Genomic DNA, 15,674 nt, shown 5'->3' with positions numbered 1-15,674 from the left:
TAATATTGAGTGAAACGAGTCAGGCAGAGAAAAAGAAATTCCACATGTTCTCACTCATTGGTGGGAGCTAAAAAGAAAAAAACAAACAAATTAATTCACCCACATACACACACACACACACAAAAAAAAACCGGGGGTGGGGTGGGGAGGAAGATATAACAACTATACTTTCATGAAGTTGTTACAACAAGCAAACGGAAAGGACATTCTTGGGGGGGAGGGGAGAGAGGGAGGAGGGAGGGAGGTGTCGGTGATGGGCCATAATAATCATATACAGTGTATATTGACAAAATAAAAATTTAACAAAAAAAAAAAAGTTAAAATAAAGCCTTTGTGGGTGAGGTTCAACGGTAATAATAACAGTGGTGCATCTCCTATTTACTGACTACCGTCTGAGTTAGACACCAGGCTAAATGCTTTCTATTCAATATCTCATCTAATTCTAACATCAATAGGTAGGTGCTATTATCCTCATCTCACAGTCATGGCTGAAGAAGGAAAGTGGGAGAACTGGGGTTGCATGAAGGCCTGACTCTAAAGCCCTTATCCTTGACTGTCCCATCTGAGGGATCTGTGAGAGGCAGATTGGGGAGGGGAAGGCACACCAGCCCTTCCCTTCCCTGGGACTTGTTCTGCCTTTTTCTCCAAAGAGATGTGGCTCTGAGGTGTGCTCTGCCCAGCCTGGGCTCAGCTGGGTCACCTTGTGCTTTGAAACAAGATAGCACTAAAGGCTCCTGCAGCAACTGGCTCTCAGGGCAGATGGGACAGAGAGGCCCCAGTTCCCTGGCTTTGGGTGACAGGTACAGCCCTGGGGGAGAGGTGACAAAGATCTCTCATCATCACTCCAACAACTACAGTATGTGACAGCCCCAAACTGTTGGGAAAGCCAGCCCACACAGAGGTGAGATGTAATCCATAGGGCTCAGAAACATTTCAACAAATGCTAATATCAGTCTCTCTATTACAGCCCTGTCAGCAGGAGGGGGGAGTTGTGCTAGCATGCATGGGGCACACTTTTTGGCACAAGAGACCTAGTTGCTAAGCAACAGTAGCTAACCTCCCCTCCTCCCTGTAACCTTTTTCTCTGAGCTTCCAGTTAGCAGATGAGAGGGGCTGGGGTTGCCCAGCCCAGCCCTTGGCCCCCTTCCTGCAACAAGGGGCCTATTCATGGGTCCTGAGCAGAGTTCATTGTCTCTATGGCATGTGTCTGTGTATGTGTGGAGGGGGGATGAAGGGAGGGGCCGTGTGTGAACTAGGGGGACCACATCCTCCAACCAAGCTGGCTGGGCTTTTTTAATCAACACTGACCCTTGGACAGGAGCAGAACGCTGCCTAGCAGACCCTGAAGGTTTACATCAGTGCCACTGACCCATATGGCAAGGCTCTGCCTCGGTGGTGCTATCCCTGCTCTAGCCTCTCTCTCTCCTCTGCCCTTAGGATTCTAGGCTGGTGGAAAGAGTCTCCCCAGGCAGCTCTGGCACTGGAGCTGAATCCTAGCAGGGGTCCTGTGTGGTCAACCCCCTGTTTTCTCCCCAGGGCCTGCCTTTTATTCTCCTTTCTTGTCCCCACAGGCCCAACCAAGTGCTTTGCATACAGGCAGTGCTTAGCGAATCATTATTACATTGAACTCTCACTCAAAAAGAGGATCAAGAGTTTCTGTACCACTAAAGGCCATTTTTTCATGACACCACATGAGCTTGGACAGCTGCACTTTGAGGTGGGGCCACACCCAAGGTGAGGATAGTTTATGCAGATCCCGAGCTTAAGGCCAAGATCTTTTGATACTGAGACAGGAGGAAGGGCTGGGCATGCTCTAGAATTCTTTCTAGACCAGGCCCTGCCTCTCTGCTCAGAGGGACGCCAGCTCAAGAGAAACCATGTCTCCAGAGAAGAAACCCAGACCTCACACCCCAACGCCCCTTGTCTCTTTTCTACAGGGGCGTGGCTGCTGTCCTCCAGCCTCATTGCCCTGCCCTGTGAGTCTCATGTGTAGGCACCTGTAAGTGTGTGGCAGGAAGCAAACCATGACCCAAGATTCTCCTGGAGAAGCAAGGCCTGTTGCTGGGGTCGGGTCCGGTCTTGCAGATCCCAACTGGGACCGGTGTAGAGGATGGGGAGGTGGGGCCAGTACCTCACTCCACAGGAAGGTGTGGGCTGCTGTTGCATTTGTGAGCAGAACTGTCATGGGTGTTCATGGGTCCAGTGGAATGACTTTCAGGGCGATTTTGAGGTGACAGACCTGGGTGAGTCTGACAAAGCCTTCCCTTCCCCCAGCCAGAGAGTCAGGAAATCCAGTTCAGTGGAGCATGAAGGCAGGACTTGCAGAAGGTTTTGGTGTGAAAAAGACATTCCATGCAACACATGAAAATCATACCTAAGCCAACATTGTTCTGGGGTCATTGTTTTAGGCTTTTATGATCATTGGGCATAATTCTATATGTTGACAGGAAAAGGTAGTCTGCAAGGGAGATGGGAGTCACTTCAATTTTAAAGAATCTTATCGATTCTACTGGATTATAAATTCCTTGAGAAAGGATCCACAGCTCATGTATTTCTTGTTAACATTACTATACTTAATATTTTCATGTGCTTTATAATTTATAACTCCACGTTGACAGGAAAAGGTAGTCTGCAAGGGAGATGGGAGTCACTTCAATTTTAAAGAATCTTATTGATTCTACTGGATTATAAATTCCTTGAGAAAGGATCCACAGCTCATGTATTTCTTGTTGACATTACTATACTTAATATTTTCATGTGCTTTATAATTTATAACTCCACTTCAATCACATTATCTTGTTTAGCTTGTCCTTCCTTCCTTCCTTTCATTTTTCCTTCTTTCCTTCTTTCCTTCCTTCCTTCCTTCCATAGACCAGTGAGGAAGGAGAGAGATAAGCAAATGGGCACAGTATAGGGCCCTGACAGGTGCCATATAAGTTGAAGAAAACTCCCTGGAGAAGTGAAGACTACACTGAGTCTTGAAGGGTCAGTGGGACTTGGCTGTGTGGGGAAGAGGGCAGAAGGTGCAAAGTCTCTGTGGTGCGAGAGTGTCTGAAGATGCTGAGGAACGGCAGGTGTGTCAGGTGTGTAGGCATGACCCCGAGTTCCGCTGTGGAGGGGGTTAGTGCTGGCAGTGAGGATGGAAAGGTGAGAAAGAGCGAGACCACGGAGGACCTTGTGAGCCATGCACCGAGCTTTGGATTGATCCTGAGGGCTACAGAGGTTCACTGGGTACTTTAAAGATGGGGTTCCCATGCTCTTATTTGCATTTTAGAAAGATTATTCTGGCTCTATAGCATGCAGAATAATGGAGGGAAACAAGACACTAGAGGAGGGAGATTACTCATTGGGAAGGGGGAATTATCACTCTTACTTTATAAATGAGAAAACTGAAGCTTGGAGAGATGGCCTGAGTTGTCCAGCTTCACACAGTAGGTTGTAGACCTAGCTTTGAACTGTCCAGTGTTTTCCCCAATATCTTATGTTTCATTGCTCTTATTCATGGCTCATGAGCTTCTAGCTCACATATGATTTACCTGCTCTATGCTTCCTTACCCCCATGCCTTTGTCTATTCAGTCCTCTTTGCCTGGACAACACAATGTCCATATGTAGATCAGTTCAAACCCTATTCACCCATGAGGGCCTGTCTCAGAGGCTGCCTCTTCCAGGAAGCCCTCTTTGATCTCGTCAATGAGACGCAAGCTCTTATTCTTTTGAATGATGATAGTTTAGCTGAACTTTTCTTTCACTTCCAAATTGTGCTTTGCTTACATGACTTATCTGCAGGACTAGACTGCAAATTCTTTGAGGCAGTTGGGTGGGGTGGTCCATGTTGATTTATCTTAAACTCCCCTCAGTGTCCCCCATAGTGGCCTGTGTGCTTGGGCTAAATAATATTTACTGAATGAATGCAAGGGTGGGTAGGTTCAAGGGGGGCACTTCTTCCTCTGAAATGGGAGGGAATGAAGGCAGGTAGATCTTGAAGCATGAGGAAGGATGTTGAGGGACTTCAGCAGATGCCCTTGGCACTCATGGGAGGCAAGACAAGAGGGTGGGTAATTAAGAGTGTGGGCTTTGGCGTGGGCCAAAGCTGGATTCATATTTGCTCTGACACTTACTGGCCATGTGAGAGTAAGGTAGGTGGAGTTAGAGGCTCCAGGAGAGCAGAGAGGGTCTGGAGAGGCATCTGTGGGGACACACAGGAAGTCCCCAAGATGAGTAGAGGCTTGCAAGTGGCAGCAAGGGCACAGCTGGGGTTAGAGAGCGGGGACTTGGAGTGGGCTGGTACCTCTCTCAGCAGTCCTTGATGTGGAGATTCGGGATGTCTGACAACTGTTTTCCCAGAGCCTGATGCTGGATGACCGAGCCCCTATGGAGGCTCAGTATGCAGAGGAGGGCCCAGGACCCAGGATGTTCACAACAGAGCCGGGAGACCAGCAGCAACCCAGTACACCGCACTGGGCCATGGGGAGTGACAGGGTGGGGCAGTGAGGGGTAACCTTCCTACACTTCCTAGATCCTCCTTGTGTCAGCCCCAAATGATTGAGGTGAGGGGCCATCTTACTCTTTGTCCCCAGACATGCTTTTGCTCCCTGCTTCCCATTTTGGGGATTGAGTGGGCTCTGTGGGCTTCAGTGATGGGGACCCTGTCCCCCCCCCCACTCTGGGCTGATGGGGTAGAGGGAGGCCTCCTGTCAGAGCTCAGTGGGTGCTGAGCCCTGTGGTGGTAAGGCTGGCTGGCAGGAGCGGGGAACCCAGACAGCCCTCTGCCCTTCCCACAGCCTCCCGGGCTGGGCGCCAGGGCTCCATGCAGCGCGGCTGTGTAGTGCTGGGAGTCCTGGGGCTGCTGGCCAGTGCGGGTATCAGCTCATGGCTTCTAGGTCAGTGCTGGGGACCATGCTGTGGTCTGGGGACGGACAAAGAACAGGATCTGGGGGAAGCTGGACAAGAGAAGCGGGTGCTATGCAGGTGTTAAAAGTAGATGGGATGGGGCCGGCCCGGTGGTGCACTGCTACAGTGCGCTGCTTGAGAAGTGTGGCGGCGCTCCCGCCGAGGGTTCGGATCCCGCATGCAGACCGGCCGCTCACTGGCTGAGCGAGGAGCGGGGGCAACACCGAGGGTTGCGATCTCGTTGCCGGTCCCGGTCCGGTATGGGCACGACACTGAGGGTTGCGATCCGTTGCCGGTCACGAAAAAAGACAAGGAAACAAAAAAAAAAAAAAAAAAAAAAAAAAAAAAAAAAAGTAGATGGGATGGGTGTGATCCTCATCTACTCTGTGTAGACAAGGGGAGAAGAGGTAAAATTACAGCAGGGGGGATTTAAGCTCTACACACAGAGGAATGTTTAAATCCCACTGTGAGAAGTGTAAGCTACTCGAATAGATGACTCAGGGAGGCCCTAGTCAAACTTCTTCTAGAAATCTTGCCCAGTAAGAGAGAGAGACAGAGACAGAGAGAGAGAGGGAGAGAGAAAGAGGAAGTGAGAAAGACAAAGAAACAGGGTCAAAGAAAGACAGAAAAAGAAAAAGAAAAAGGGAGAAAGAGTCAAAGAGAAAATGAGAGAGCAACAGACAGAGAGAGAGAGACAGAGGCTGAGACAGAGAGAGAGCGAGACGGAGCACTGTGCTTCTCCTGAGCCGCTTAGTTGGGGACCTGCCTAAAGGCAGGGGCTTAGGGAGGAGGCCCCAGCAGCTGCCTTTGCCTCTGCCCAGGAGTTCCTGTTCTGCACCGGGACGTGACCCCATCCTTAGACGGTCCCTGCCCTTCCCCCAGCCGCTTCCCTGTGACCCTCTCTTTGTCCTTCTCTGAAGCGCTGTATCTGTGGCCGGCCGCCTCTCAGCCTGTTTCTGGGACCTTGCAGGATGAGGAGATGACGCTGAGCTGCTCAGAGGCCAGCAGTGAGGAAGTTCTGCTCCCCTCACTTCCCAAAACAGGTGGGCCACCTCCCCAAGGCTAGGAGTCTCCCTCCCAGCCCAGGGCCCCTTCGCAGCTCTGGGACCCCCCCTTCTGGCTGGGGACAGGAAGACCAAAATGAAGGACCTTCAGTTTGCTGCCACCCCTCTGTCTCTCCCTGCCTCTAGAGCAAGGGTGGTGACAAGGTCTAGCTTTACAGAGTTATCTCTGATTTGGGGCTTTTGGCACTCCCTGGGGACAGTCCTGATCTCAGGCTGGGGCATGGTCAGGAGACCAGGCTGGCAGGAGGGATGGTAACTTGCCGTTTGGGGCAGAGAGAGCCAATGATGTGGGGGAGGAGGAGCCAGCTGTGAGTGGGGAGCCATGTGTGACCAGCAGGGCCACCTAGGGGGCTGGGAACATTGTTCCACATTGTCCCCTTCCCCTCATTGTCTTCTCCTCTCCAGGTAAGAATTGGGGATCAGAAGGTACAATGCTGTCCAGAGGCTGGAGGTTAGAATAAGTTATAAAAGTTAGAATGAGGTTGGAGTCTGTCTTTTGCTAATGTGTGACTTTGCACATCACTTCTTTGAGCTTCTATTTTCTTGTCTATAAAATGGAAATAAAAATACTAACTGCATATAGTTGTAAGGATAAAACAAGCTAATATAAAATGGTACTTTGAAAAATTCGTGGAAAAATAGAATGGTAAGAGAACATGACTCTTTCCATGAACTTTTTGAAGTACCCTCGTATAAAAAGAGCTTAGCACAGAGCCCGTGTATTAGTCTGTTCAGGCTGCTATAACAAAAATACCACAGACTGGGTGGCTTAAACCACAGACATGTATTTTCTCATAGTTCTGAAGGCTAGAAGTCCGAGATCAAGGTGCTGGCAAATTTGATTTCTAGGGCCGAGCCCGTGGCGCACTCGTGAGAGTGCAGTGCTGGGAACGCAGCAGCGCTGGGAATGCAGCAGCGCTCCCACCGCGGGTTCGGATCCTATATAGGGATGACCGGTGCACTCACAGCACTCATTGGCTGAGCGCGGTGCGGCCAGTCTCAAAAAAAAAAAGAAAAAAGAAATGGACTTTTGGGCCAGCCCGGTGGCGCACTGCTACAGTGCCCCGCTTGGGAAGTGCGGTGGCGCTCCCGCCGAGGGTTCAGATCCCACATACAGACCGGTTCCCGCTCACTGGCTGAGCGAGGTGCGGGAGCAACATCAAGGGTTGCGATCCCGTTGCCAGTCCCGGTCCGGTACGGGCGCGACACTGAGGGTTGCGATCCGTTGCCGGTCACGAAAAAAGACAAAAAGACAAAAAAAATTTGATTTCTAGTGAGGGCTGTCTTCTTGCCTTGCAGATGGCTGTCTTCTCGCTGTGTCCCCCTGGGGCCTTTCCTCTGTTCTCAAGGAGAGAGAGAGGGATCTCTGGTGTCTTATTCTCTTCTTATAAGGATATCAACTCTATCAGATCAGGAGTCCTCCCTTGTTTAACCTTAATTACCTTCTTAAAGGCTCTATCTTCAAATACAATCGTATTGGGGGTTGGGGCTTCAATATATGAGTTTTGGAAGGACACAGTTCAGTCTATAACAGCCTGGAAAAAATAGAAACTCAATAAACTATTATTGTGACAAGATTTGAAATCAGGAGACCTGGACTTTAGCCCTTGACCCATCACTTGCTGATTCTGTGATCTTGGGCAAATCGCTTAACCTCCGTGCCTTAGTTTCCCTCTGCAGGATGGAGAGGATGGTAATACCCACCACACAGGCTGCTGTTACCACGAGTGACAGAGCACGCTTAAGTGCTCTTGGTTAAAACACAGAACTTTGTGAAATGCTCCACAAAGTGGGGTTATATTGTTCTTAGGACAGGCTTGATACTCTGGGGAACAAGGAACTTGGCATTGGGTGACCCAGACACTGTCATTAAGGCCTCTTCAGGTCCCACAGAGTCCCAGGTCCAGCTCATCCTGTCCTACCCTGCCACCATCCTTGTCCGACCCCCACAGCAGGTGGATGTGGTTTTCCTGCTGTGGGTTTCAGTATCTTTCAGAGTAAACGGCGAGGACTTCTTGCTGGAAGTGCAGGTGAGGACCCGGCCAGACTGGCTCCTGGTCTGCCATGAGGGCTGGGGCCCTGCCCTGGGGGTGTGGATCTGCCGCAGCCTCGGGCATCTCAGGTAATGGGAGTCACCTGGGGCCTGGGAGGGTAGAATGATGGCAGAAGGGAGAAGGGGAGTCAGAGACCTCTATCTGCCCGTCACCCTCAATGTGTTCAGGCAATGGCAAGAGGTCAATTTGACTATCTTCTGGGCTCTGGGCATGAAGTGTCATAGCCTGTTTCTCTTTTCTGAGCATGGATGCTTTTTAATAAGCATAAATCCCAGAGGAAGTCATTGTCACAGTCTTGCTCAGTCACCCTACTGGCATTCCAGTTATGATTTCCTCCTGTTCTCTTCCCTTCCTCCACCAAGACTCACTCACCAAAAGGGTGTGAACCTGTCTGACCTCAAGCTCAGCAGCTCCCAGGAGTTCGCCCAGCTCTCTCCTGGCCTGGGAGGCCTCCCTGAGGAGGTGTGGCATCCCAGGTAGGGCTTCTGAGGAGGGCAGGTGAGTGAGGTCCTTACTTCCTGGTGGTCAGTCCAGCAAAAATCACCCTTTCAAGGGAGCCTGGTGGTCAGACATTGATGGTCTAAGACAGGAGGACGAAGAGGAACATTCCAATCAGAAGTCACAACCTCTGTTCACATGAGCCCTGCCCCATCACAGCTGCACATACAAGGGCACTTCAAAAAGTTCATGGAAGGGCCGGCCTGGTGGTGCACTGCTGTAGTGTGCCGCTTGGGAAGCGCAGCCCCCATCACAGCTGCACATACAAGGGCACTTCAAAAAGTTCATGGAAGGGCCGGCCTGGTGGCGCACTGCTGTAGTGCGCCGCTTGGGAAGCGCGGTGTGGTGCACTGCTGTAGTGTGCCGCTTGGGAAGCGCAGCGGCGCTCCTACCGAGGGTTCGGATCCCACGTGCGGACCGGTTCCCGCTCGCTGGCTGGGCGGGGCGCGGGAGCGACACCGAGGGTTGCGGTCCCGTTGCTGGTCCCGGCCCGGTGCGGGGGCGACACTGAGGGTTGCGATCCGTTGCCGGACACAGAAAAAGACAAAAAAAAGGAAAAAAAAAAAAAAAAAAGTTCATGGAAGAATAGAATGAAAAAAATGTGGACGTTTTGATCAAATGTGAACATTCTGAAGACCCCTTGTACATTATTTTCCCGTCACAAGAAATGCAGGGTTGATTGTTATTGTCACAGGATTTGAAATGGTACTTTTTCCCCATTTTACAGGTTAGGAAACTGAGGCTTAATGAGGTTCAAGGGTCTTGTCCAAGGTCACATACCTAAGAAGATGCCAAGCCAAGTCTTGATACCCAGCTCCTGTCCCTTAACTAGGTGATCTTTCAACACTTCCACACTTTATCTGAATAATTCTGATATTTCAGGAGAGATGGCTGAGTTGCTCTGGCTAAGAGCTGCTTGGAGCCTGGAGAGTCTGCCAGAGAAGAGGGCTCTGGAATGGGTCAGGTCCTTCCCCAAATCCCGGCTGTGCTTCTGGAGTGGCTGGGGCACAGGCTGAGATGGTTTTTGCTTCTTCCTGGGCTTCCTCCTGCTGCCGAACAGCCTTCTGGGATAGATGGGTGAGCATCCCCATCACCACGCAGAACGCTTCTCACCCTCGCCCATTTTTCCAATTGGAACTGTTCCCTCAGGCCCCTCCTGTCCAGCTTCTGTCCTGAGAGTCCATCCTCATGAACACGTCTGGAGAAAGGGGGAGACTCTGAATGGAAGTGAGGGTGGGACTGACTCCTCCAGGGCAGCCAGCAGGGCTGTGGGTTTGGGAAACTGGGGGAAACTAAGAGGTCCCAGGGATTAGGCTGCTGGGGGCAAGAGGTGAGTCAAGAAAGAAAAGAGGATTTCGGTCAAAAAGGAATGGAAGCTTATGCTAGGAGAGTGGAGGGCGAAGAGGAGAGCAAGAATGTGAACCCATAGGGCCACACAGAGGGCTTGGGCCAGGGAGCCCAGGAAGGGGCATGGGTGACGGCCCATTCGTTCACTCACCCACTTGTCCATTCTTTCATCCACTGAACACACAGTTATTCAGAGCCACTCGATGGAGCAGCTGGGTGTTTTCTTTTATAAATATTTGTAAATTTGGGCCCTGCCCAAATTGGCTCTCAAGGTCCATGAAATCCTCTTGTCGCCCTCTGGGAGCCTGGGCAGAATGCGTGCTGCTGTTGGGAACCGGTTATGAGGAAGGGGCTGGGCATTTTGGTGGGGGCAGGAAGAAAATGGTGGTATCCTTAATGCTGTGGCGATACAACAGCCTTAAGGACTGTCCAGCAAACCCCCTCAACCACCCCATCCTCCAAGCCCTTGGTGTGTGTGGCTTCAGGGTGGTCCCTGCCCAGCTTCCTGTTGGCACCTCTGTTTTGCAGGGATGACTGCACTTCTGGCTGAATTGTTTCCCTCAGATGCACTGGTGAGTCATGTCTTGGACCGGGGAAGGTGGCTAGGGGGAGAAAGGAGTCTCTCCCTGCCCTATGGAGAGGCTCAGCTGCGTCTGGGGTGGGGGTCCTTGCCCACCTGCCCATCTGCCTGCTGGACCCTTTCTTACAGAAACAGTTCTGCCCAAAGAGAGCCCTTTCTAAGCCTCTTTTGTATCCCCCACCAGCCACTGGACTGGGCTGATGATCTTGCTTCACCACCTGCCGCTCTCTGCCTTGGCCTCTGGCACTCACTTCCCTTTCTTCTGGAGAGCTCCAAGGGTGAAGTTATTGTTGGCGATTCAGTAACATGTCAGCAGCTTCAGGAGATTAAGGGCAGGTGGGGTATTAGGGGCCGAACGGGAACCAGTCTGTGGAGTTCCTTTCATCTGTCTTTCCATTCATCTATCTACCTGCTCATCTGTCCTCCCACACGTCCATCCACACACCATCATTCTGTTAGGCCTTGGGGCTCCACCGATGCTGCAGGCGTAGTCCCCGCTCTCAGCAGCCTGATGGGGCAGGCAGGAGTGTAATCAACACTTCTGCCTTCCTATCCCCCCATTAGGGTCAGGAATGATGAACGAGAGCTGTCCACACTGGCTCTCTGGGGCTGGGCACTGGACTGCGCTCCCTGAGAGTGACCGTGCTGACCCCCACCACTCACGCTCTCTGTGTCTCAACCTTCTCTGTTGGCAGAGTGTGGGACAAGACCCCTGGCTTCCCGGATAGTCGGCGGGCAGGCAGTGGCTCCTGGGCGCTGGCCCTGGCAGGCCAGTGTGACACTGGGCTCCCAACACACATGCGGGGGCTCTCTGTTGGTGCCACGCTGGGTGGTGACTGCTGCACACTGCATGCACAGGCAAGTCTGCGGGGCTGCTGGGGAGGAGGGGGCTGCAGTGGCCTTTTCTGTCCAGCTGTTGGTACGTCCTGTATAGAATGTCCATGTCCAACTGTCTGCCTCCAGGAATCTGCAAGGGACGTGTTTGTGGAGTTCTCTCCACTCGGTGTCAAGAACAGATCTGCATGATTTGCAGAAATAATACAAAGATTTGTTCTTAATATTTGTTCAGCATTTAAGTTTTTAAAATACTTTCACATTCACAGTGCTCTGTGCTTCTTAACATTCATCACCACTGTAATTAAATCATTTTCCATGTAAATATTTGTTTAATGTCTTTCTTCCCCTTTAGACTGGAAGCTCCATGGGAGCAAGGACTCTCAATCCTGTTTACCAGGGAATCCCTTTGTAGATTTCTCCCCTGCTGTGTCCCTAGGGCCTACAGCAGTCCCTGGAATACAGTAAGTGCTGAGTAAATATTAGTTGGAGGAATGAAGGAAGGAATGAGTGAATGAGCTCTTTGATCTTCTCTTGATGGCCAGCAGGGCAGAGTGTAAGCCTCATTTTACAATGAGCAAACCAAGGCTGGGAGAGGAAAGAGCCTCCCCATGGTCACATATAGTAGGCAGAGAGACAGGACTGAGGGAAGTTTTCCCAACTCAGTGTAGAGTTTTGATATCACACAAGGCCCGTTGATGTTTATTTTAACTCTTGGAGGGAGTCATGCAGCACAGAGGGGGAGTAGTGGTTGCAGATGACCCAGTGTTTCACTTCTCTATTCACCAGTCCTTGAGCATTTATTAAGCACCTACTGCATGCCCAGTGTCTTGCCAGCTGCTGGGGTGACACTAAAAGGCATGGTCCTTAGGTCCTGGGAATTTGCAGTCTAGTGGCCAGATCCCCACTAATGGCATCTCTGGCCAACTTCCTCCATTGGCCACCTCTCTGTGTCAGCCTCTTCTGCCCTTTCCTCCCCCAGCTCAGCATAGCCCCTGTGTGCAGTTTCAGGCTGGCCTGCCTGTCCAGCTGGCGGGTTCACGCGGGGCTGGTCAGCCACAGCGCTGTCAGGCCACACCAGGGGGCTGTGGTGGACAGGATTATCCCCCACCCCTTCTACAGCGCCCAGAGCCATGACTACGACGACGTCGCCCTCCTGCGGCTCCAAACTCCACTCAACTTCTCAGGTGAGGAGCTGGCCCTGGGGCGAGCAGGCTGGGGAGAGAGGAGCGGGGACTGGGAGGGAAGAGAGGCGAGCAGAGTGCTAAGGTTCTCTCCCGGTGCTGTAAACCTTAAAATATTCAGTTCATTTGGGGACCATAGTGAATTTTGACATTCCCTGGACTTGAAGTTGCACCAACTCTTATCCAGGCTCCTTCTGGGACAAAGGGTCAGGCCCTTTTCACAGTTGAACTGCAGGCGGGATTTGCCTTGAGGTCCCAAGAAGAGCAGCTCCACCACTGTCCCCAAGCTGGTCCCAGGTCCCAGACATTTTTTGACATGTTACAGTTAATGAGATGACTTTTATTTTTTGAAATAGCCTTTCTTTCAATCCTCATAACAACCCTGATGGGTAGATGAAGCAGGTATATACAGACAAAGACATTAAAGTTTAGGGAGGGAAGTGACTCTTTTCAAGGTCACGGGGCAAACAGTTCCTGAGCCTGATGTCCTGACTCCAGGGCTAGGGCTCCTCCTGCCATAGCACCTGCTCTAGAAGGTGCGCCCAGGCTGCCGCCATCCTAGCAACGGCCCTCGCCAACACACACATGCACACGGGCACTCACCTACAAACACTCACAGAAACACACACACGCACTCACGTGGTCACATGCACAGAGTCACACTTGGGCATTCACACAGTCACTCTCATGAACACACACACACCCAGGCACACACAGATACACTTGTGCACACCGGTACTCACCTATGCTCCTCCCTCCTGTTGTCACCTGTAGCACTGAATTTCCCAAATAACAGTGGTTGCCATACACATTCCACATATGCAAACCATTAATCAACAGTTAATATTTCTAAATTAACCTAAGTATATTTAAAAGGGAAAACTACCTAACTGGAGAACCTATATTGCTTATAGTAAATAGATAGTAGCCGCAAAAATACAGCGAGCGAGAACAAATCAGTGATTAAGTTCTAGGTAGCTGGAGTCCTCCGCAGAAGTTGCTGAGCCTGGCCTGCTCTCTGCTGTTTACATGGGAGGGTGATAGAATTAAGAGCAATACAGACTAGCACCAAATGGAGTCTTTCTCCTTGATGCATTAGAGAGACTGAAAGAAAATTGAAATGGAAATAGCTTTCTCCCCACTTGTTTATTTAATGACATGTCTGTGTAATAACAAAACTCATGTTTGGCTCCACCCATGTGATGTGTCACATACATTTACAAACACTGCCCCAAAAGGGATCAGACACCCTGGCGAAAAGTCAAAATGAGTCTTCATTAGGAGAAGCTGGGTACTCTCGGCCAGAAGGAATTTTCATTCTCCCACAGCCCCCAGGTGGAGGCAGGCAGCAAGTGCACTGCCCCACCCCTAGAGAGTGCCATGCATGCTGCACTTTGCATACTGTCCTCTGTGAAGGGTGATCCTCGAGGTGGGACAGTGCACAACCTTCACAGCCATCTAGGAGACATGGTTGGTGGAGTCCAGGAACCAGGACTGTTTGAGAAGGGAGATGAGATCTCAGCTCTGCGGGAGAGAAGCTGAGCCTGAGTGGGGACCACGACCATGTGCCTCTCCACAGACACCATGGGTGATGTGTGCCTGCCAAGGAGCAATACTTTCTGAGGGGCTTGCAGTGCTGGGTGTCTGGCTGCGGCCACACCGACCCCAGCCACAGTAAGTCAGCTCCCAGGGCCCATGGTTCCAAAGCAGCATGGTGGTGGTGGTGGGCGGCATCCTTCTCCAGCATGAAGCACCTCCACCTCCTCTGGCCACGTGGCACTGCCAGCCCCCTTTTCACTGGCATCACCATTGGCCAGGCCTGGGGGCTCCAGTCTCCCCTTCTGGGTCTTTCTGGAGAGAATAAACACTGAAAGTCTTCCCTAAACCCAGACCATTTTGCTCCCCTTCCCCTTGTCCCCTTGAGTGCCATGGCCTCAGCATTTGGTATATGTGTGAGTCCTACTCCTCTCCTGCCCACTCCCAGCTCCCGATACTGACAGCCCTTTGCCTCCTTGCGCAGGCTCTGCAGCTCCCACACTGGGCTCCCCTCTTCAGGTCTCCGAGTCTCTGGGACCTCTAACTACCTCTCTTTTGCTGCTCTGCCTTCCCGGGCCTTGCTTTGCACTCTGCAGCCTTTCTTGGTGTCTCTTGCAGCCCACAGCTCAGACATGCCCCAGGACACAGTGGTGCCCCTGCTCAGCACTCAGCTTTGCAACAGCTCTTGCATGTACAGCGGGGCTCTCACCCACCTCATGTTGTGTGCTGGCTACCTGGACGGAAGGCCTGATGCATACCAGGTGTGGCCCGTGGGGGAGGTAGGGGTTGGGAGCCTGCAGTGTCTTGGCCTCCTGGTCCAAGCACATTGGTGGCATGAGACAGTCTTTCTAGGAGGAGGGGCACCTAGGCAAGTCTGGAGCTCGTGCTGAGGGTTTATAGAGGATGAGGCCAGCAGGAAGCAGTAGGGGCCTGGGAAGGAGAGGCCACTCCCTATGGAGGACTGGTGCTCCTCCACCAGGAAGGACTAACTGGCTGTTTCTGTGTCTCCATGTCCGGATCCCTCAGGGGCATAGCGAGAGCCCCTTGGGGTGCCCAGGTGGGGGCACATGGTGCCTGGTGGGGGTGGTCAGTTGGGGTCGTGGCTGCGCAGAGCCCAATCACCCAGGCGTCTATGCCAAGGTGGCTGAGTTCCTGGACTGGATCCACGACACTGTACAGGTGAGTGTAGGGGCAGGGGTAGCACAGGGAGGTTTCTAAAGGACCTGCCCCTCTGCATTGTGAACCTCTCCCCTTAGGCCTGTGCCCTGTTGGGGGCTGCAGAGGAGATGAAGGAATGTTCCCCAGCGTGGGAGAAGAAAGAAGTGATGCTTATAATGTTGAAACCATTGGATTTCTGTCAGTTTAAGCATTAACAGGCTTAAAAGTAGACGTGAATTTGCAGCCCAGATCTGCCACTTCCTACGTGACTGTATTGGTCTGTTTCTGTTGCTTATAACCTGGAACTGGGTATTTTGTAAAAAAATGAAATTTATTGCTTACAGTTTCAGAGGCTGGGAAATCCAAAGTCTAGGGAACACATTTGGTGAAGGCCTTGGTGGTGGTGACAGTGACGGCAGGGTATCACCTTGTGAAATGGCAGAGCAGAGAGAGCAGAGACAGTTCCTCACTCACTCTCCTTTTAAAGCCCTCAGAACCACACCCCTGACCACCATTACTAATCCATTC

General features: G+C 51.7%; 1 protein-coding gene across 1 annotated transcript; it reads left to right on the top strand.

Annotated features, from left to right (window-relative positions):
• Positions 1–1,225: 1,225 nt before the first annotated feature.
• TMPRSS5 (transmembrane protease, serine 5) lies at positions 1,226–15,167 on the top strand (the record flags this gene model as incomplete). Its single annotated transcript, XM_008592892.1, is given in 11 exon segments — positions 1,226–1,376; positions 4,346–4,448; positions 4,783–4,881; positions 5,812–5,934; positions 7,942–8,077; positions 8,372–8,485; positions 12,274–12,455; positions 14,032–14,040; positions 14,043–14,126; positions 14,607–14,749; positions 15,015–15,167. Coding segments are annotated over 11 exon segments (1,149 nt in total), but the record flags the coding sequence as incomplete, so codon positions are not given.
• Positions 15,168–15,674: the final 507 nt, after the last annotated feature.

The sequence above is a fragment of the Galeopterus variegatus genome, unplaced genomic scaffold, assembly GCF_000696425.1.
Source record: "Galeopterus variegatus unplaced genomic scaffold, G_variegatus-3.0.2 Scaffold8445, whole genome shotgun sequence".
NCBI classification, from domain to species: Eukaryota; Metazoa; Chordata; class Mammalia; order Dermoptera; family Cynocephalidae; genus Galeopterus; species Galeopterus variegatus.
This window is presented reverse-complemented; position numbering and strand designations above follow the sequence as displayed.